This window comes from Gastrolobium bilobum, unplaced genomic scaffold, assembly GCF_033153095.1.
Source record: "Gastrolobium bilobum isolate Gb01-03AN ecotype WA unplaced genomic scaffold, APGP_CSIRO_Gbil_v1 utg9312, whole genome shotgun sequence".
NCBI lineage: Eukaryota > Viridiplantae > Streptophyta > Magnoliopsida > Fabales > Fabaceae > Gastrolobium > Gastrolobium bilobum.
In genome coordinates this window covers 94290-109100 of record NW_026898497.1, presented here as the reverse complement: position 1 = coordinate 109100, position 14811 = coordinate 94290, and the positions used below count along the sequence as shown (strand labels likewise).

The following is a 14811-nucleotide window of genomic DNA, read 5'->3' as shown; positions in this document are numbered from 1 at the left end:
AAATCCTTTATTTAATAATAATTAGAGAATGTTTTTAAAGTGAGGAGGATTGCTTTGCATTTAATTGGCACCCAGAACCTAAACAAACTCAAAAAGTTAATTATTAGAGTGATTTTAAGTAAAGTCTTGTTATAGATAAATGCTATTACTGTGGTTCTTCCATTTACTGCAGTTGTCTGTTGCAGAGCACCACCAAAAATGGCACCTACACTTTCTTCAAGAACCTCCTCGCCTATGGTCATGGCACAAGAATGGCAACACCCCCACCCTCTCATCCTCCGCCCCTTCATGTCAGAGGCTACAACGTCCCTCACCCGAATCCCTTCGGCCACAAAAATTGGAGGACTCCGATCATAGTCGCCGTAAGCGTGATACTCTTTGTAATTCTGGTGCTGCTGCTGCTGATTTGGACCATCTATAAAGTGCGGCGTCGTTCGCCACAACCAGTTGCTGCTCCGCAACCCATTATTCTGCCGTCATCTATGGAGGAACGATCACCCTCCCAGTACTCTTCGCCTGAAAGCTGGGTTGTCAGTGGGATTATTACAGGTCGATAAGAACTACGTACTACGAGCGAGCTATTAGGAGAGGTTTTATTTGACCAGGTTCTGTTTTGTTATCTATTTCCGTTACCTGTAACCTTTTAAGCTAAAACTCTGGGTAAAAACTATGACATTCACATATCATTACTTTTCTTTGAAGCCTTTATTCAACAGTTATACAAACGTGAATGACTGAATGTAATACTATTTAACATAAAAAGTTTATATGTCAGTAGCTGGGTTTCTTTTCGTTACACGGTAACATAAACCATTAAAAAGATTTTTGGTTGAAGTCGCGTTTAACATGATATTGGAGCTTCAAAGAACATAAAGTCACGAGTTCGATTCTCACAGCCTTCACTTTCAAGTGAAATTAAATAAATAAAAAACACAAAAAGATAAATCAAAAATTGGACCTATGCAATATTCATGTTTCAAGCTCAAAGAACTTGGCTTGTGCAATATCCATATTTCAAGAGCAAAGGGGAGGGCTTACCCTAAGCTTTATTTTTGGTTGAAATGACATTTAACACTTTTCGGTGATAGTAATACTGTTACATATTTGAAATGGTTACGGGAAATTCTGCCAAATCTTTCATGATGTTTTATCACAGAGAGAGAGAGAGAGAGCAACATTGTCTCATCCTTCAATGGCAGTTTTTAACACCATGTATCCATTTTCAAGTCCCCGGTTTTGTGCCACTTAAGACATATGCTTCAAATTACAATTTGATTTCCAAAATTTAAAGTGAGAATTAAATCAAGATGGCTGAACATCTTAGAGAAGATGTGTGATATGGTCCAAAACAGTTTGTGGCTGAATATCTTAGTTTCAGTTTATAATACTTAATCAGTTAAACCCATTAAATTTCTTTTTTTTTAGATAAACATTGAATTTAATTTCAATAATTTAACCCTTGAATTGAAAGTTCTAATGCGATAGATCAAGCTCATGAATCTTTGTTACATGCTTCCATCTTCATAGATATATTGATAGCTTCAATAGTTTCATCTCAATGTTTAAGCCTTTCTCACTCTCTCATACGGTGAATGATGATGCATAATCTTCACTATAACTAAAAATTTGATGGGATGTAAACAATTTTAACTTAAGTGCCCTGCCTTGACCATTGCATTCTTAAATACCTTGCAACTAATTTAAGAATTTTTCTGCATTACTACAACATGAAGCTAAAGCCCTGTCTGAAGAATCACTTCCATTTCATTGTTCGGTGCTAAGCCTGACTCACATGGCACTAGTTAAATTAGAAAAGACTTTTATTTTAAAGTTTGTTATCATTGTATATATTACCTTAACTTTCTATGAATTTGTCCATTAATAATTGGTAGGATTTTGGAGTGATTTTCTGTGATAATATGTTCCATTGAATGTTCCTTTGCAATTCAACTGCAATCATTGTTTCATCTCTGTTTTCAGGCATTGCATTTCATCAAAATACACATTGTATGGTAACATAGTTAATCGTCTAATTTTGTTTTCATTGATATGCACAACCTTTTACTTTGTTATGATATAATGTTGATGGTCTCCATCTTCGGTCTGGAATATCATGGGAGAATATTTAGACTAATGGTAAAAACTGTTAAAGAAGTTGGAGGATATTTAGAATAGTTGTTAGTAGATTGGTTAGTAGTTGTGATCTGTTATCATTTTCAGTTTGCTGATATATGCATCTTTGTGTATGGACTCGAATATAAATAATGGTGTATGTACTGTAAGGAACCATTCAAGAAAGTAATAAACCAAGTTTCTTTTCGTTTTCTCCGTTAGGCACTGCATTCCTAACAGAGAGGATGATCAAGGGTGATAATAGACAGCATAGTGAAAATCCCAAGCAAAGAGATACATATAACTCATTAGAAAAACAAATTCTTTTAAGTAATGAGGTCACATTTCTTTTATTTATTTATTTTGAGCTTCAAACAAAGCTTGATCAAAATATGAATCAACAGGACTCACCACCAGGTCCTCCAAATTGGAGAGCATAATTAAAAAAATCATTCACATATCCATAGTATTTAACACCAAAGCAATCTGGTTTGTCGGTGTATGGTTCTGCCAAATATTCTGGAGGTCCATCATCTTGTCTGGAAGCATTCCGAAACGTAACATTCTTGAAATAACATGCATGAACAAAGTCACCATCAGGAAAGTATCCAGATCCCATTGGAGGGCTAGGTGCACCACCAGTTGTTGTTGTTCTCCCACCCCACCCTACTTGATCTGCTGAGGTCAGGTTGGAGAATAAAGCTGCTGGAAAATATCCAACATTTTTATTTTCCAAATTTAACCACCAATTTTTGGTAACTGGGTCCTGCAAACATCCATAAACTTTTGTTAAAAATATATCATAGCTAGCCTTTGCTCGATCGTCACATATAAACTTTGTCATTACATTTACTTGAGAATTTATGGTTGGTGAATTGAATAAATTTTAACCTTATATAAGTTGAATATAATTCTATCTTATTGAGAAAATTTTGTGGATCGGGCATAACCTGGTGAAGATAAGATGTAATCACAAACATTTTCCCACCATAGGTAGATGTATTATCCACAAGTGCACCGAGGTAAATTTCTTTGTCCGTCTGAACAAAACCTGGACATTGTACATTGAAGCATCCTGTCTTCTTGGAATTATCTGACTGCCATTTATTAACATCACGTTAAATTTTGAAGGAATGAAACTTTTTTTTTTTTTTCAGTCTACCTCCAAAGCAAAATTACATTCAAAGCAAAATTGAAAATTTTGGCAGAAAGCAAATAATTTATAAAAAATAATTTAATATAAGCAAATGGAGCTTCTCTATAGGATAAGTAATGGTAAAAATATATAAATAAAACTTTCCTTACCCAGTATGCGTAGACGTGAGTTCCAGCGTCACCGTATAATTGCGGATGTATCTAACACCAATGCGTAGGATAAATTAGGTAATATTTTATATATCATTAAAATTGACTCAAATTAACAATATATATATAGGTATGATCATTTGACACTGATGTCAAATTTCAAAATTTGACATTAAATTTCTGTCAATCAACATTTATTAATTTTCAATGTATAATAATTGTTGATTGACAGAAATCAATGATTGAGATTTGGTGTCAAAAATCAAAGTTTGATAACTGTGTTAAAGAATTCTGTCTTTATATGTAGCAACATCCTTTGATATTGGTATCAAACTTTAAAATTTGACATCAAATCTTAATCATTGATTTTCACCGATCAATGATTATCATATATTGGGAATCAAATTTATGATTTAATTATTAATTCCTAAAAAATAATAATCATTGATTGATGGAAATTAACGATTATGATTTGGTGTCAAAGAATTCTCTATATATATTCATTTTTTAAAAAAAGAAAATATTGCGATAATTTCACAAATTAAAACTCACGTGCCATCCGGTGAGGATTTTACTAGTAGCATCTCCCTTTCCATTTTGAACCCATATATGAGAAGAGGTTGTTTGATCTTTCGTAACTTTCAGACTATAAAGGCTATTTTCTCCACCAACGCCGTAATAAGGCATATTAGGAACTGTTATAAGATATAGTTTTGCAACCTACGGATTCAATAGATTCAGATAAGTTATCCAAAATTGAAACATTACATGTTGAAATAAACTAAGAATATTTGACATTGAGTTGTACAAGAGAAAACTTACATGACTAACAGGACTGTCTTGACTTAGGATATGATTATTTAATAATGAATTGGCTCGAATGAGGTCATCTTTTGTTGTCCTCCTAATAGGAACAGTTCCTGTAGGACACTGGTCCTTCTCAAGCCCGATTATGGGTTTAGCCGGTGAACTATTCGAATTTGTTTTTCCAATTGTTTTTTGAAAGCTAGGTTTTCTCTGCAATTGAGAGAGGAAATGTAATCAAAGAAAAAAGATAAAAAAACATAACCACGTTAGACCTATTCAAATTGGGTGTGTACCTGCAACTTGTGATTCTTTAGTAAAGGATGGTCAAAAGCTGGTTGCTTGTTAATGTCGATGCAATCAACAATGTACCCAAACTTTGTCTATAGAAACCAAAATTAAAAAAATAAATAAAACCATGTGGTGAAATCAAATTCAACAAAAGGAAGCATATGGTGAAATATAAGATGTAAGGAATACATGAATACTCTTGAGGGGAATCTTGTTGATATCCTTTAGCTTTTGCTCCAACTCCAAATCTTCTTTCAGTGCACTTTGCATACCACCAACTATATGGCTGCTACTGCTACTGCTACTAACCAAACACAAGACAAAGAACAATATATTTATCATTTTCACACAACTCTCTTGTCAAACAAAATGATTCGATGATCAATTTCATTTTACTATAGCCTACTTTTATAGCAGTATGCTGCTGACTAAATGAAATGAATTAAGGTAACACATTTAATTTCATAATCGTCAAGTAAATAATATCAGGTGTTGACAGCCTATTTTACGGATTTTCCCCTTTATGTATATCCCTAAAATGATATGTAGTTAAATGAAAAAATAAATAAATTAATAACTAGGCATAAATAAAAAAATAATATAACATAAATATCAAGTGTTGACCGTAGATTCTTTTCCTTTATGTATATCACTAAAATGATATATAATTAAATGAAAAAAAGGAAATGAATAAATAAATAAATGGACTTAAAGAAAAAATAATATAATATGTTATGGACTTATATATAAGACCCATTTAGTATAAGAGGCAATTCAAATAAGAATATGATATAATGAAACGAGAGTATTAATCTAAGATATTAATCTTAATACGATAGCATCACTGTGCGCACAGTCGCACACAAACTGACATCACCCATTTGGCAAACATTGTTTTTTATTTTCTTATGCACGATAATCTGTTATACTCAAGGATATCTAATTCATTAATATCTTAGAGAGCACCTAGATCGAAGATAAACTCACTAGGCATTTCAGATAGACATATCTATCTTCATAGCATAATGTAAAACATTCAAGGTCATATTTGTAGATTATTTTCCTTTATGTGTATCCCTAAAATAATATACAATTAAATGAAAAAATAAATCAATTAATGAATAGGCATAAAGAAAATATCTTCAAATATGGCATTGAGGGGTGTTTGGTAGAGGAGATTTTTTTTTCTTATCAGAATATAATGGAAAAGTGAGTTTGCCAGGAATGTTACCAAAAAGTTGTTTGGTATGACAAAATATTATCAGAATTTTTGTCAGAATTTCACATCTAATTTTTTATTAAGTAAAGCCCCTTTTAGGTCCCTAACAAAAAACACGGTTCCCATTTTCGTCCGTTAAAAAAAAACACCCATATTAGTGTTTTTTTAAGGACTAAGAGCCCATTTGGATGAGTTTTTTTAAAAATGACTTTTATGCATTGCTTTTTTTAAAAGTTAAAGTTATTTTACGTTTGGATGTATGATCTAAAAATCACTTTTACATAAAAAGATTTGAATGTTAAAAAAAAACACTTTATATATATAAAATTACAATAAAGGAGAGATAAAATAGCATGATCGAGGGATAATGAGAGATAAAATAAGTATGATAGGATAAGGTTAAAATTTTATTTTAAAAATTTATATTATCTTTTTTCAAAAAAAAAATTTATTATCTTTTAATTTCTGCTTTTTTCAAGTACAACCAACTACTGGCTATAAGAAAAAGCAGCATTTTAACTTTTATTTTAAATTTTGCTTTTTTAAAAGTTGTTATCCAAATATCTAAAAATTCTCAAAAGGACTTTTATTTTTTAAAAAAACGACTTTTTAAGAAATAAAAGCTCATCCAAACTAGGGGTGTTCATCAACCGATCCAAACCGCGAAAACCGAACCGAAAAATCGATAACCGAATAAACCAAAAACCAAAAAATCGGAAACCGAAAGAAAATCGCAAATTTTAATTGGATTGGATTGATTTTCGGATGGGTTGATGAAAACCGATCCAATATATTAATTATCCTCTACTTACTTGTCATTTCTCCAATCATAACCCAAAAATTTCTAAACTCAAGACTCATTAACTCATCAACTAAATCTAAAAAAAAAACTTAGTCACGTCTCATCAACTATAGTAATGTTTACTGATATTTTTGTATTTCAAATTTTCTTTTTACAAAGCCAATATATACAAAAGATGTTATTTGCACAATAATCATGAAACTAATTTTAGGATATTCAAAAAACCGAAAACCGATCCAATCCAAACTGAAAAAATTTGAATTGGATCGGATCGGATTTGAAAAAAAATCTAAACCGAATGGATGATTACGTGATCAAACCGAAGGGATTGGATCGGATGAGTTTTGCTTCCAAAACCGATCCAATCCAGACTGCGAACACCCCTAATCCAAATGGGTACTAAATTGGGCCTTCATTGAATTTTTTAGGGATCACATTTTTAAAGAACCAGAATTGTAGAGGGATCAAAAGTTAATTTTTTATTTGTAAGGGACGTAAATGGGGACTGTATATTTTTTCAAGGACCCAAAAGAAGTTTTACTCTTTTTTATTTTCCGTGAAAGTGAGAATACCACCTTGTGAGTGGTATTCTTGGGTGGTATTTTGGTTTATGTTTTATACACAAAATAAAATCCTGAGAAAATTACATTTACAGGAAAAAATTTAGAAATCTTCTACCAAACATGGATAAATTAGATTACCACCCTTACTTTATCGGGAATTTGAAAATAAACTATCTACCAAACACCCACTTAATGTCATATTTGTAGATCTTTTCCCCTCATGTATATACTTGAGATAATATATGCTTAAATGAATAAAAGAAAAAGAAAAAGAAAAAGAAAATAATAACTAAGCATGAAGAAAAAATAAATAAATTTATAGATATTAGATTTGAACTTAGGTAAAGCTCTTAAGAGATTAAAAGAATATTTTGTATACAGAGAGTTCATTTTTCTTTATGTATATTATAATCCATCTTAGGCATGAACAAGGAGAGTCAAGTTGTTGGGCTTTTCCTTCTTAATGCTCCCAAGGCTCAATGTTGGTGAGTGAGGTTCTATGAACTTAAGGCTCAGTTAACCCCAATCCTCACTTTTAATATTTCTCTCCTCCCCTATATAAGCATTAGTTAAGGGTTGGAGGAGAGGTTGACTTGTTAGACACTTTTGAGATAATTTGAAGAGCATGGAGAAATTCGAGTGTTAAATCTCTTTAGGAAAGTTTGAGATAATATCACCATTATAGGTGAGGTTTGAGTGTATCACTATCTATTGGTAAAATTTGATCTTCTGTAACCCATTATTTTCATAATAGAAGTTTGATTCTAAACTAGTGTCCCGTGAATTTTTTATTTCTTCACATTGTAGTAGGTTTTTCCACATTATAATCTATTGTGTTCATCTCTTTGTCTCTCTCCTTTGCGTTTTTCGTTTCTACTACACATAGATTGACTTGATGAATTCAGGCCGACCTTTATAACCAAGTTCTGAGCTCGATATTTGACTTTCGCAAAAAAAAATTTGGTCGAGATTAAGGGTCTGTTTGATTCCTATTCTGAAAAATAGTTTTTAAGTTTTTAAAACAAAAAAGTAAATAAATCTGTTTGGAAATGATTGTTTTGCAAAATGCTTCCCAAAACAATGACTCTTTTTTAGTTTTAAAAACCAGAAAATCAAAACAAACTCTCGATGTTCTCCGGCAGCACTGTTTACGTGGTGGCAAAAATGTAAATTTCAGAATTCATTAATGGCAATTTCGTTAATATCAAGACTCAAAACAATTACTTTATGGTGGAATTTTTATAATTCTAAAACTTCATTAATAATATTTTTGTAAATAATTACAACTTCTTCATAACTTTAATTTAACTACACTCAAACAAGTTTTTTTATTTTTTACTCTCAAAAACAATTTTTAAAATTCATATTTAAAACATATTTTGAAAACAAAAAAACTAAAACACTTTCAAACACGTCCTAAAGAAACTGAGTTCTCAGCACAAAGCTGAGGAATCAATTACAATTCAGGGGCGCCAACCTTGGGCATCAGAGTTTCCTTTTCATAAGTATTACCTATTGAAGGATGGGGCCATATAATTTTGTTATTTTTAGCAGGGACAAAGATGAAATTAAATTAAATAATTTAAGACATCAGTAACGAGTTATATTATAAATTAGAAACAATAGTATAAATGATAAACATTTTTAAGAATGATAATGTATCATTTTTAATATTTAGAGTATATAAAAATATTTAACTTTATTCAATATTTAATAAGATCATAACATTAGGGTGTTCGAGGTCTAGATTGGATCAATTTTGAAAGCAAAAATCATCTGAACCAATCCTTTCGGTTTGATTATATAATTATCTATTCGATTTGAATTTTTTTTCAATTCCGATCCGATCCAATACAATTTTTTTCGGTTTTCAATTTATTGAAAATCCTAAAATTTGTTTCATGATTATTGTGCAAATGACATCTTCTGTATGTATTGACTTTATAATTTTATTTTTTTTGAAATACAAAAGCATCATTAAACGATAATATAGTTTTTTTTTTGGACAATAAGATATGAAGCTCTACATAGATGAAATTCTGTTGACGAGATGTGATTAGGTTTTTTTCTTGGATTTAGTTGATGGGTTAATGAGTTTTGGGCTTAGAAATTTTTGGGCTATGATTGGAGAAAGACCCAAATAGGTAAAAGAGAATTAATATAATAGACCGGTTTGGATTGGATTGGATCGATTTTCATCAACCAATTCGAAAATCGATCCAATCCAATTAAAATTTGCGGTTTTTTTCAGTTTTTTATTTTTTGATTTTTAATTTATTCAGTTATCAATTTTTTGATTCGGTCACCACTGATTGAATCGATTTGGATTGGTTAATTAACACCCGTACATAACAACACGATGCCATTCTCCTTATGTCTAACCCAAAACTATGAACCCATAACCAAGAAAAAATTATCCACTGATCCCTGTCTCCCCATGACCCAATTACCACTGAACAGAACCCATCGAGCAGTCACCACTGCTACACTAGTAAGGTTTTATTTGGGTTAATGGGCCAGATTTTGCAAAAGCATTGAAACAGTGAATGTTGGGTTTCGGAGATAGCTTAGTTAATTTTTAGCTTTTTCTGTAATGGTTTTTTATTTTTATTTTTTTGACAAGTTTGTAGTGGGTTAATTAAGGTTAACATATTTGTTTGACTTCTTAATTGCTCAATAAAATGTTTACTAAATTTTTGTTTTAATCCATGCAACATCTATTGTTTAGCATCTTCAATTGTCTTATGAATTGTAAGGTTTTCTTGTATTGCTTGTGCCGTCTTGAAACCTCAGCAAAAGTGGATCATCTTTCAAATAAAATTTATTTTCACTCTCTTCTAATTAAAATAAACCAATTTATAAGTATTTTTTAAAAATTAAAAATTAAAAATTTTCGCTATACCTAGTTAATATAAAGTAATGTTTATTTAAAATTTTCACATTCTTACTTTTTCTGACCATGTCTTTCCCGGAAAAAAAAAAACTGCAATCGTTTTTTCTTTTTGGGTCTATATAAACAAAGAATGTTATAGGCCTCTGACATTTTTGGATTTGGTTGCAATTTGATCAAATAGGTTGGGCTTTGTCTATTACCCAACTATCTTTGACTAACCTTTTTTTTTTTTTGGTAGACTCTTTGACTAACTTTTTAGATTGGGCACACTACTGAAAAAAGCAATCATAAATACATATGAATATTTTCACAAAAATCTCAGCTACTTCCTTAGGCTCAGACTTTTTCCAGATCCATTAGCTAGTTTTCCTAGTAAAGTGTGATGTCACTTCTTTCGTCTGTTACTATGATAAGGCTAAATTATTGTACTTTTTCCTCACGAGCTATTTAAATTTAACAATTTTGGAGAATATTTTTAGTACTATTGTTATATTAAATAGAGAGAGTTATATTTATAAATTTTTATAAACTACATTATGTATTTTCAGAAATACATTAGGTTACACTGTGTAATATGTACTTTTAAGAATACATAGTTAATTTATAAAAATTTGTAAACGGATCTTTTTCGTATTAAATAGTGGGTATGATTCCTACTTAAAAGAAAATTACAAATTATGTATTTTTGAGAAGACATAAATATAATATTAAAATTCATTTTTTTTTCTCTTCAAAAAATATGTCAACACATATGTTATGTCCCTATTAGTCGAATGTAGATACTACCTAAGTACATCAGGAGAAGATATTTAGTGGGCTTGGACTATGGTGGTCCTTTCCCAAAATAGAAAAAAAAAGATGGAGAAGAAAAAAATCAAAAAGAAAAGGGTAGAAATGGAAGAAAATTTTTTATTTATAAAAAATAGACCACTAAATAAGTGGTAGGCCTGGAGCATATTAAATTTTTCCGTATATAAGATATTTTCCTAATTTTGAATGCAACGTTTTCGACACAAGTCACATAGCAATAATTGGAAGTGTATATATATGTCATGCATGATCGAAATTCTATCAAATATCTACTAGATAATTAACTGCAGAAGAAAAAACATCACCGACGGCTTTTCTTTCTTCCATTTTTTTTTTCTTTCTAAATTTCTAGTATTTATTTTTTCTTCTCATTGAAAATTTGTGCAGCTGAGAGAAGCCGGTGTTAACATTTCAGTTGACTCTGAAGTCAGCAGCGTCAAATTTTTAGCTTCTGAGATAGAAATAATGATGTAAGCATGAAGTGTCATGAAGAGAGTAATTCAATTTATATAAACGAGGAAAATATGCATATTATTATATATTAACCACCCATTAATTGAGCGATTCATAATTGAGTTTTTCAATTTTGTTTTTTTAGCTTTATGCGCATGCACTTGTTTCAGTTGTTTGTCTAAAGGTGTTAGCCGAGTTGCGAGGAAATTTAAAAGAGCATGCTGTAAGTTCTTTCTTTCTCTCCTCATGGTTGTATAATTATTTTCTTTAAGTATTCCATTAGGCATGACAAAATTTTCAAGCACAGCATATATGGAAACCAAGCTAGTTTCATGAATTTGAAAATCATTATCCCCAAGGACTTTGCAACCCTATCTAAGATTTCAATACTTTAATCTTAAAAAAAAAATCAATACTTGTTTTAGGTACCAACCAATGTGGAAGATATAATAAATCTGATTAATTCAGTTTTGGGTTTGAATTTTTCGCCCATTGAGAAATTGCGATTTTGAGAAATCGAATTCACTACCCTTTAAACTGGTTAAATCTTAAAATCTAATTAGGTGCTACTATACTAATAAATATTGAATATATGACTTCGATACTTTTTTTTTAGTTAACTCATTTTTAATTATCTCTTTGAGGTGAGTTGACTCTCTTTGTATTTTTATAAGCTTCGATTTTTTGAGCCGACTATAAAATTAATCGAGAGTGTCGAACAGATTAGAAATACAGATATTTAAACTTATTTTAAAAATGACAAATAGAGAACTAATCGAGGATTTTTCTTTTTCATTTACTCAATTCTCTTGCAACCAATTGAATTAACACAAATAGCACGACTTCGATACTTTAATCTCTAAAAAAAGAAGATTTCAGTACTTTTTAACATCGTAACACAGACATCATTACTCACTCAAGTTGTATATGACACTTCTTTGTTTTTTCTCTCACTGACAAGCGAATGAAAAAAAATAAATACTCAGTGGTTGCATACACAAGCAACACGTTAGAATGACCTCAAAATTTGGAATTTAAAATTAAAAACAAAAGTATATCGTTAAAGTTCAAAGTCAGTATTATATATGACTTATTTATTAGGTGGCACTCTCGTTTGGTAATTTTATTGGAAAGTAGTGCTACGCAGGCAAGTCCAAGGTTAGTACAATTGTACAACAAAGATTTGTACTATAATATAGGGATTTGAATGGAAAGCATATAGGCTACGAAATTGAGCAAACCAGCAGCAGTTTTGTCAAGAAACCAGGACACAGAAAGAAAGAGAGAATATATACAAATCCAAATTAAATATATAAATATACAAAAGACTGTGATGAAGATAAGAACAGCCCCTAGTAAACGCTCCCAAAGCATATAACTACACAATCTTGCCGTGAACACTCAAGCTCGGTGAAATTTTTTAATTGCAGATTGGGGACCAGTTGCAGTTAGAAGAAGCAGGAACATTGTGGATATCCAAAAAGCCTATTACACTTGTTAAATATATTTCATCCAATTTGGAGACAGCACACAACTTGGTTTTTGGGATATAATTTGCAAAAATATATATATAATATATAAGTCAAAGTTAATGGATACCATGAGATGGAAACTCAACAAATTATAAACAAAAACAGAGTTGCTATCGGCAAGAGAAGTAAAATTTCAACGATAAAAGGTCAATTATTTTTTGCCAAGTCGCTCAAAAAATACTATTACAAGCGTTTGGTATGCGGATTATGTTTGCTTATCTTGGAAAGTAACATTGGTCAAAGGAAAATGTCATGTTTGGTAACAAAAAATAGCTTGTTTTCCGGGTATCAAGTTATCCCAGTTTTTTACTTTTATGTGTTAATGCATGTACAACAAGCAACAGATAATGCCCATTGATAACATGGGATACATTATTAGCTGAGGATATGAAAAGAGTGTCGGTGTGAAGTGGACTAAAATAACCTTGTTTGTTGTACTAACTTTGAATGAAAAAGTAAAAGTGGAGTCATAACTAACTCAAATATTTCCGGAACAAATTTTGGTTAACCAAACACATTTTTATAATTTATCCAGAAAAAAATATTGCCAACCACATTACAGCAAAATTGTTTCCCTGGTTAAAAACAAATTTCTCTTGTACCAAATGCCCCCTTAACGTTAATGATAATCCTTTTAGGGAAACTCAAAATGCGATAACGATGCTTGTAGATCAATCACATTATAAGAATCTGTAAAGAAACAAATTAAACCAAAAGAAAACAGAAAACACAACTAAGTCTGGGTATTGCAGCCACTGTCAGATCTCTATGAAGAAGACTAATGAACTCCATGATGACATTATATATAAGTAAATTTATGGGAAAAGGTCAAAAACTCATGCACTATTGTTTTGAATTATTTATATCCCTAAGTTTTTTTTAATCATTTAATTTCCTGTGATTTTTTCTATTCATATCCTTCTTAACATTGTTAGAAAATTAACTAGGTAGATCTAATATATCCGTCTTAGAAGAATAAAATAAAGTGATAAAAAAAGACCAAATGTTATAAAAATTAGAACGCTTAATATAAGACAGAAAACTATAGTAAAAATATATATATAAAGAATAAAAAAGAAGAAAAAAAATCACAATTATGAAATTCCAATATATTTGCTTCTTCTTTTTTTGCCCTTGGTTTATTTATTCTTTTTATTTAGATATGTTTGATCTTTTTTATATCTCTATTTGATTGTTTCTTTTCTTTTTATTTTTTATTTAGGAAATTTTTTATTAGATGGGGTGGCACAAGACTAAAATTTTTTTGAGAAGAAAATCAGAATAAAATAAACCAAAAAATGAAAGAAAAAAAAAGAGAATAGACTAAACATATCTAAATAAAAAGAATAAAATAGACTAAGGACAAAAATAAACTAAATACATTGAAAACTCATAACTGTGATTTTTTTTATTTTATTTTTTTATCTTAATTTTATCTTTTTCTTTTTTGTCTGCAGTATTTTTTTTTCATTTGGATTTTTTTTTAATTTTAATCTTTTTTTTCACTGTTGTGATTTTTAATATATTTGATCTTATTTTTTCTTTTATTTTTTGTGTGTGGGTAAACCATAGATATCCTTCATGGGAGACAATCCTATTCGAGGCGGGTTCAGAATTAAAACTTTAAATATCTCCCTAAAAAAGTATTAGCGAGGATCGAGCACATACTCTTACCACACCTGCTTAGCTTTATGCGCAACCTAGTTACCGTTATTTGGTTTCTTCTATTTTTTTGTTCTTATTCTATTTATTTTTTTGACACATTTGGTTTTTTTTTATCTTTTTTTCTTTTAATCTTTTATTAAGTGTTTTAAATTTTCATATTATTTGGTCTTATTTTTTTTTTATCATTTTATTTATTTTTTCTAAGAAGAGTAGAATAGATATATTTAATTAATTTGTAACAATGTTAAGGAGGGATGTGGAGGGAGAAAACAACTTAAGTGATTCAAAGTAATACCAGAATTTTTATTTTTATTTTTTTAACTTTTCCCTAAATTTATTCCTAACATCATTCTTACATTAAA

At 30.2% G+C, this 14811-nt stretch overlaps 1 protein-coding gene across 1 annotated transcript; it reads right to left on the bottom strand.

Annotated features, from left to right (window-relative positions):
* Positions 1-2509: 2509 nt before the first annotated feature.
* On the bottom strand, positions 2510-4854 carry LOC133316889 (protein neprosin-like). Its single transcript, XM_061518686.1, has 7 exons — positions 4702-4854; positions 4518-4604; positions 4240-4434; positions 3970-4137; positions 3418-3468; positions 3063-3209; positions 2510-2878 (listed from the first exon to the last, which is right to left on the bottom strand). The coding sequence occupies exons 1-7, from the start codon at positions 4852-4854 to the stop codon at positions 2510-2512; spliced, it is 1170 nt and encodes a 389-aa protein (XP_061374670.1).
* Between the last annotated feature and the right edge of the window lie 9957 nt (positions 4855-14811).

What these genes read in the sequence shown, in the direction of transcription:
- LOC133316889 (XM_061518686.1), bottom strand. Translation starts at nt 4,854, where the DNA reads ATGATAAATATATTGTTCTTTGTCTTGTGTTTGGTTAGTAGCAGTAGC. An exon ending in TTCCCCTCAAGAGTATTCAT is followed by an intron (nt 4,605 to 4,701) that starts GTATTCCTTACA and finishes TGGTTTCTATAG; the next exon opens with ACAAAGTTTGGGTACATTGT. An exon ending in CTCACGTCTACGCATACTGG is followed by an intron (nt 3,210 to 3,417) that starts GTAAGGAAAGTT and finishes AATAAATGGCAG; the next exon opens with TCAGATAATTCCAAGAAGAC.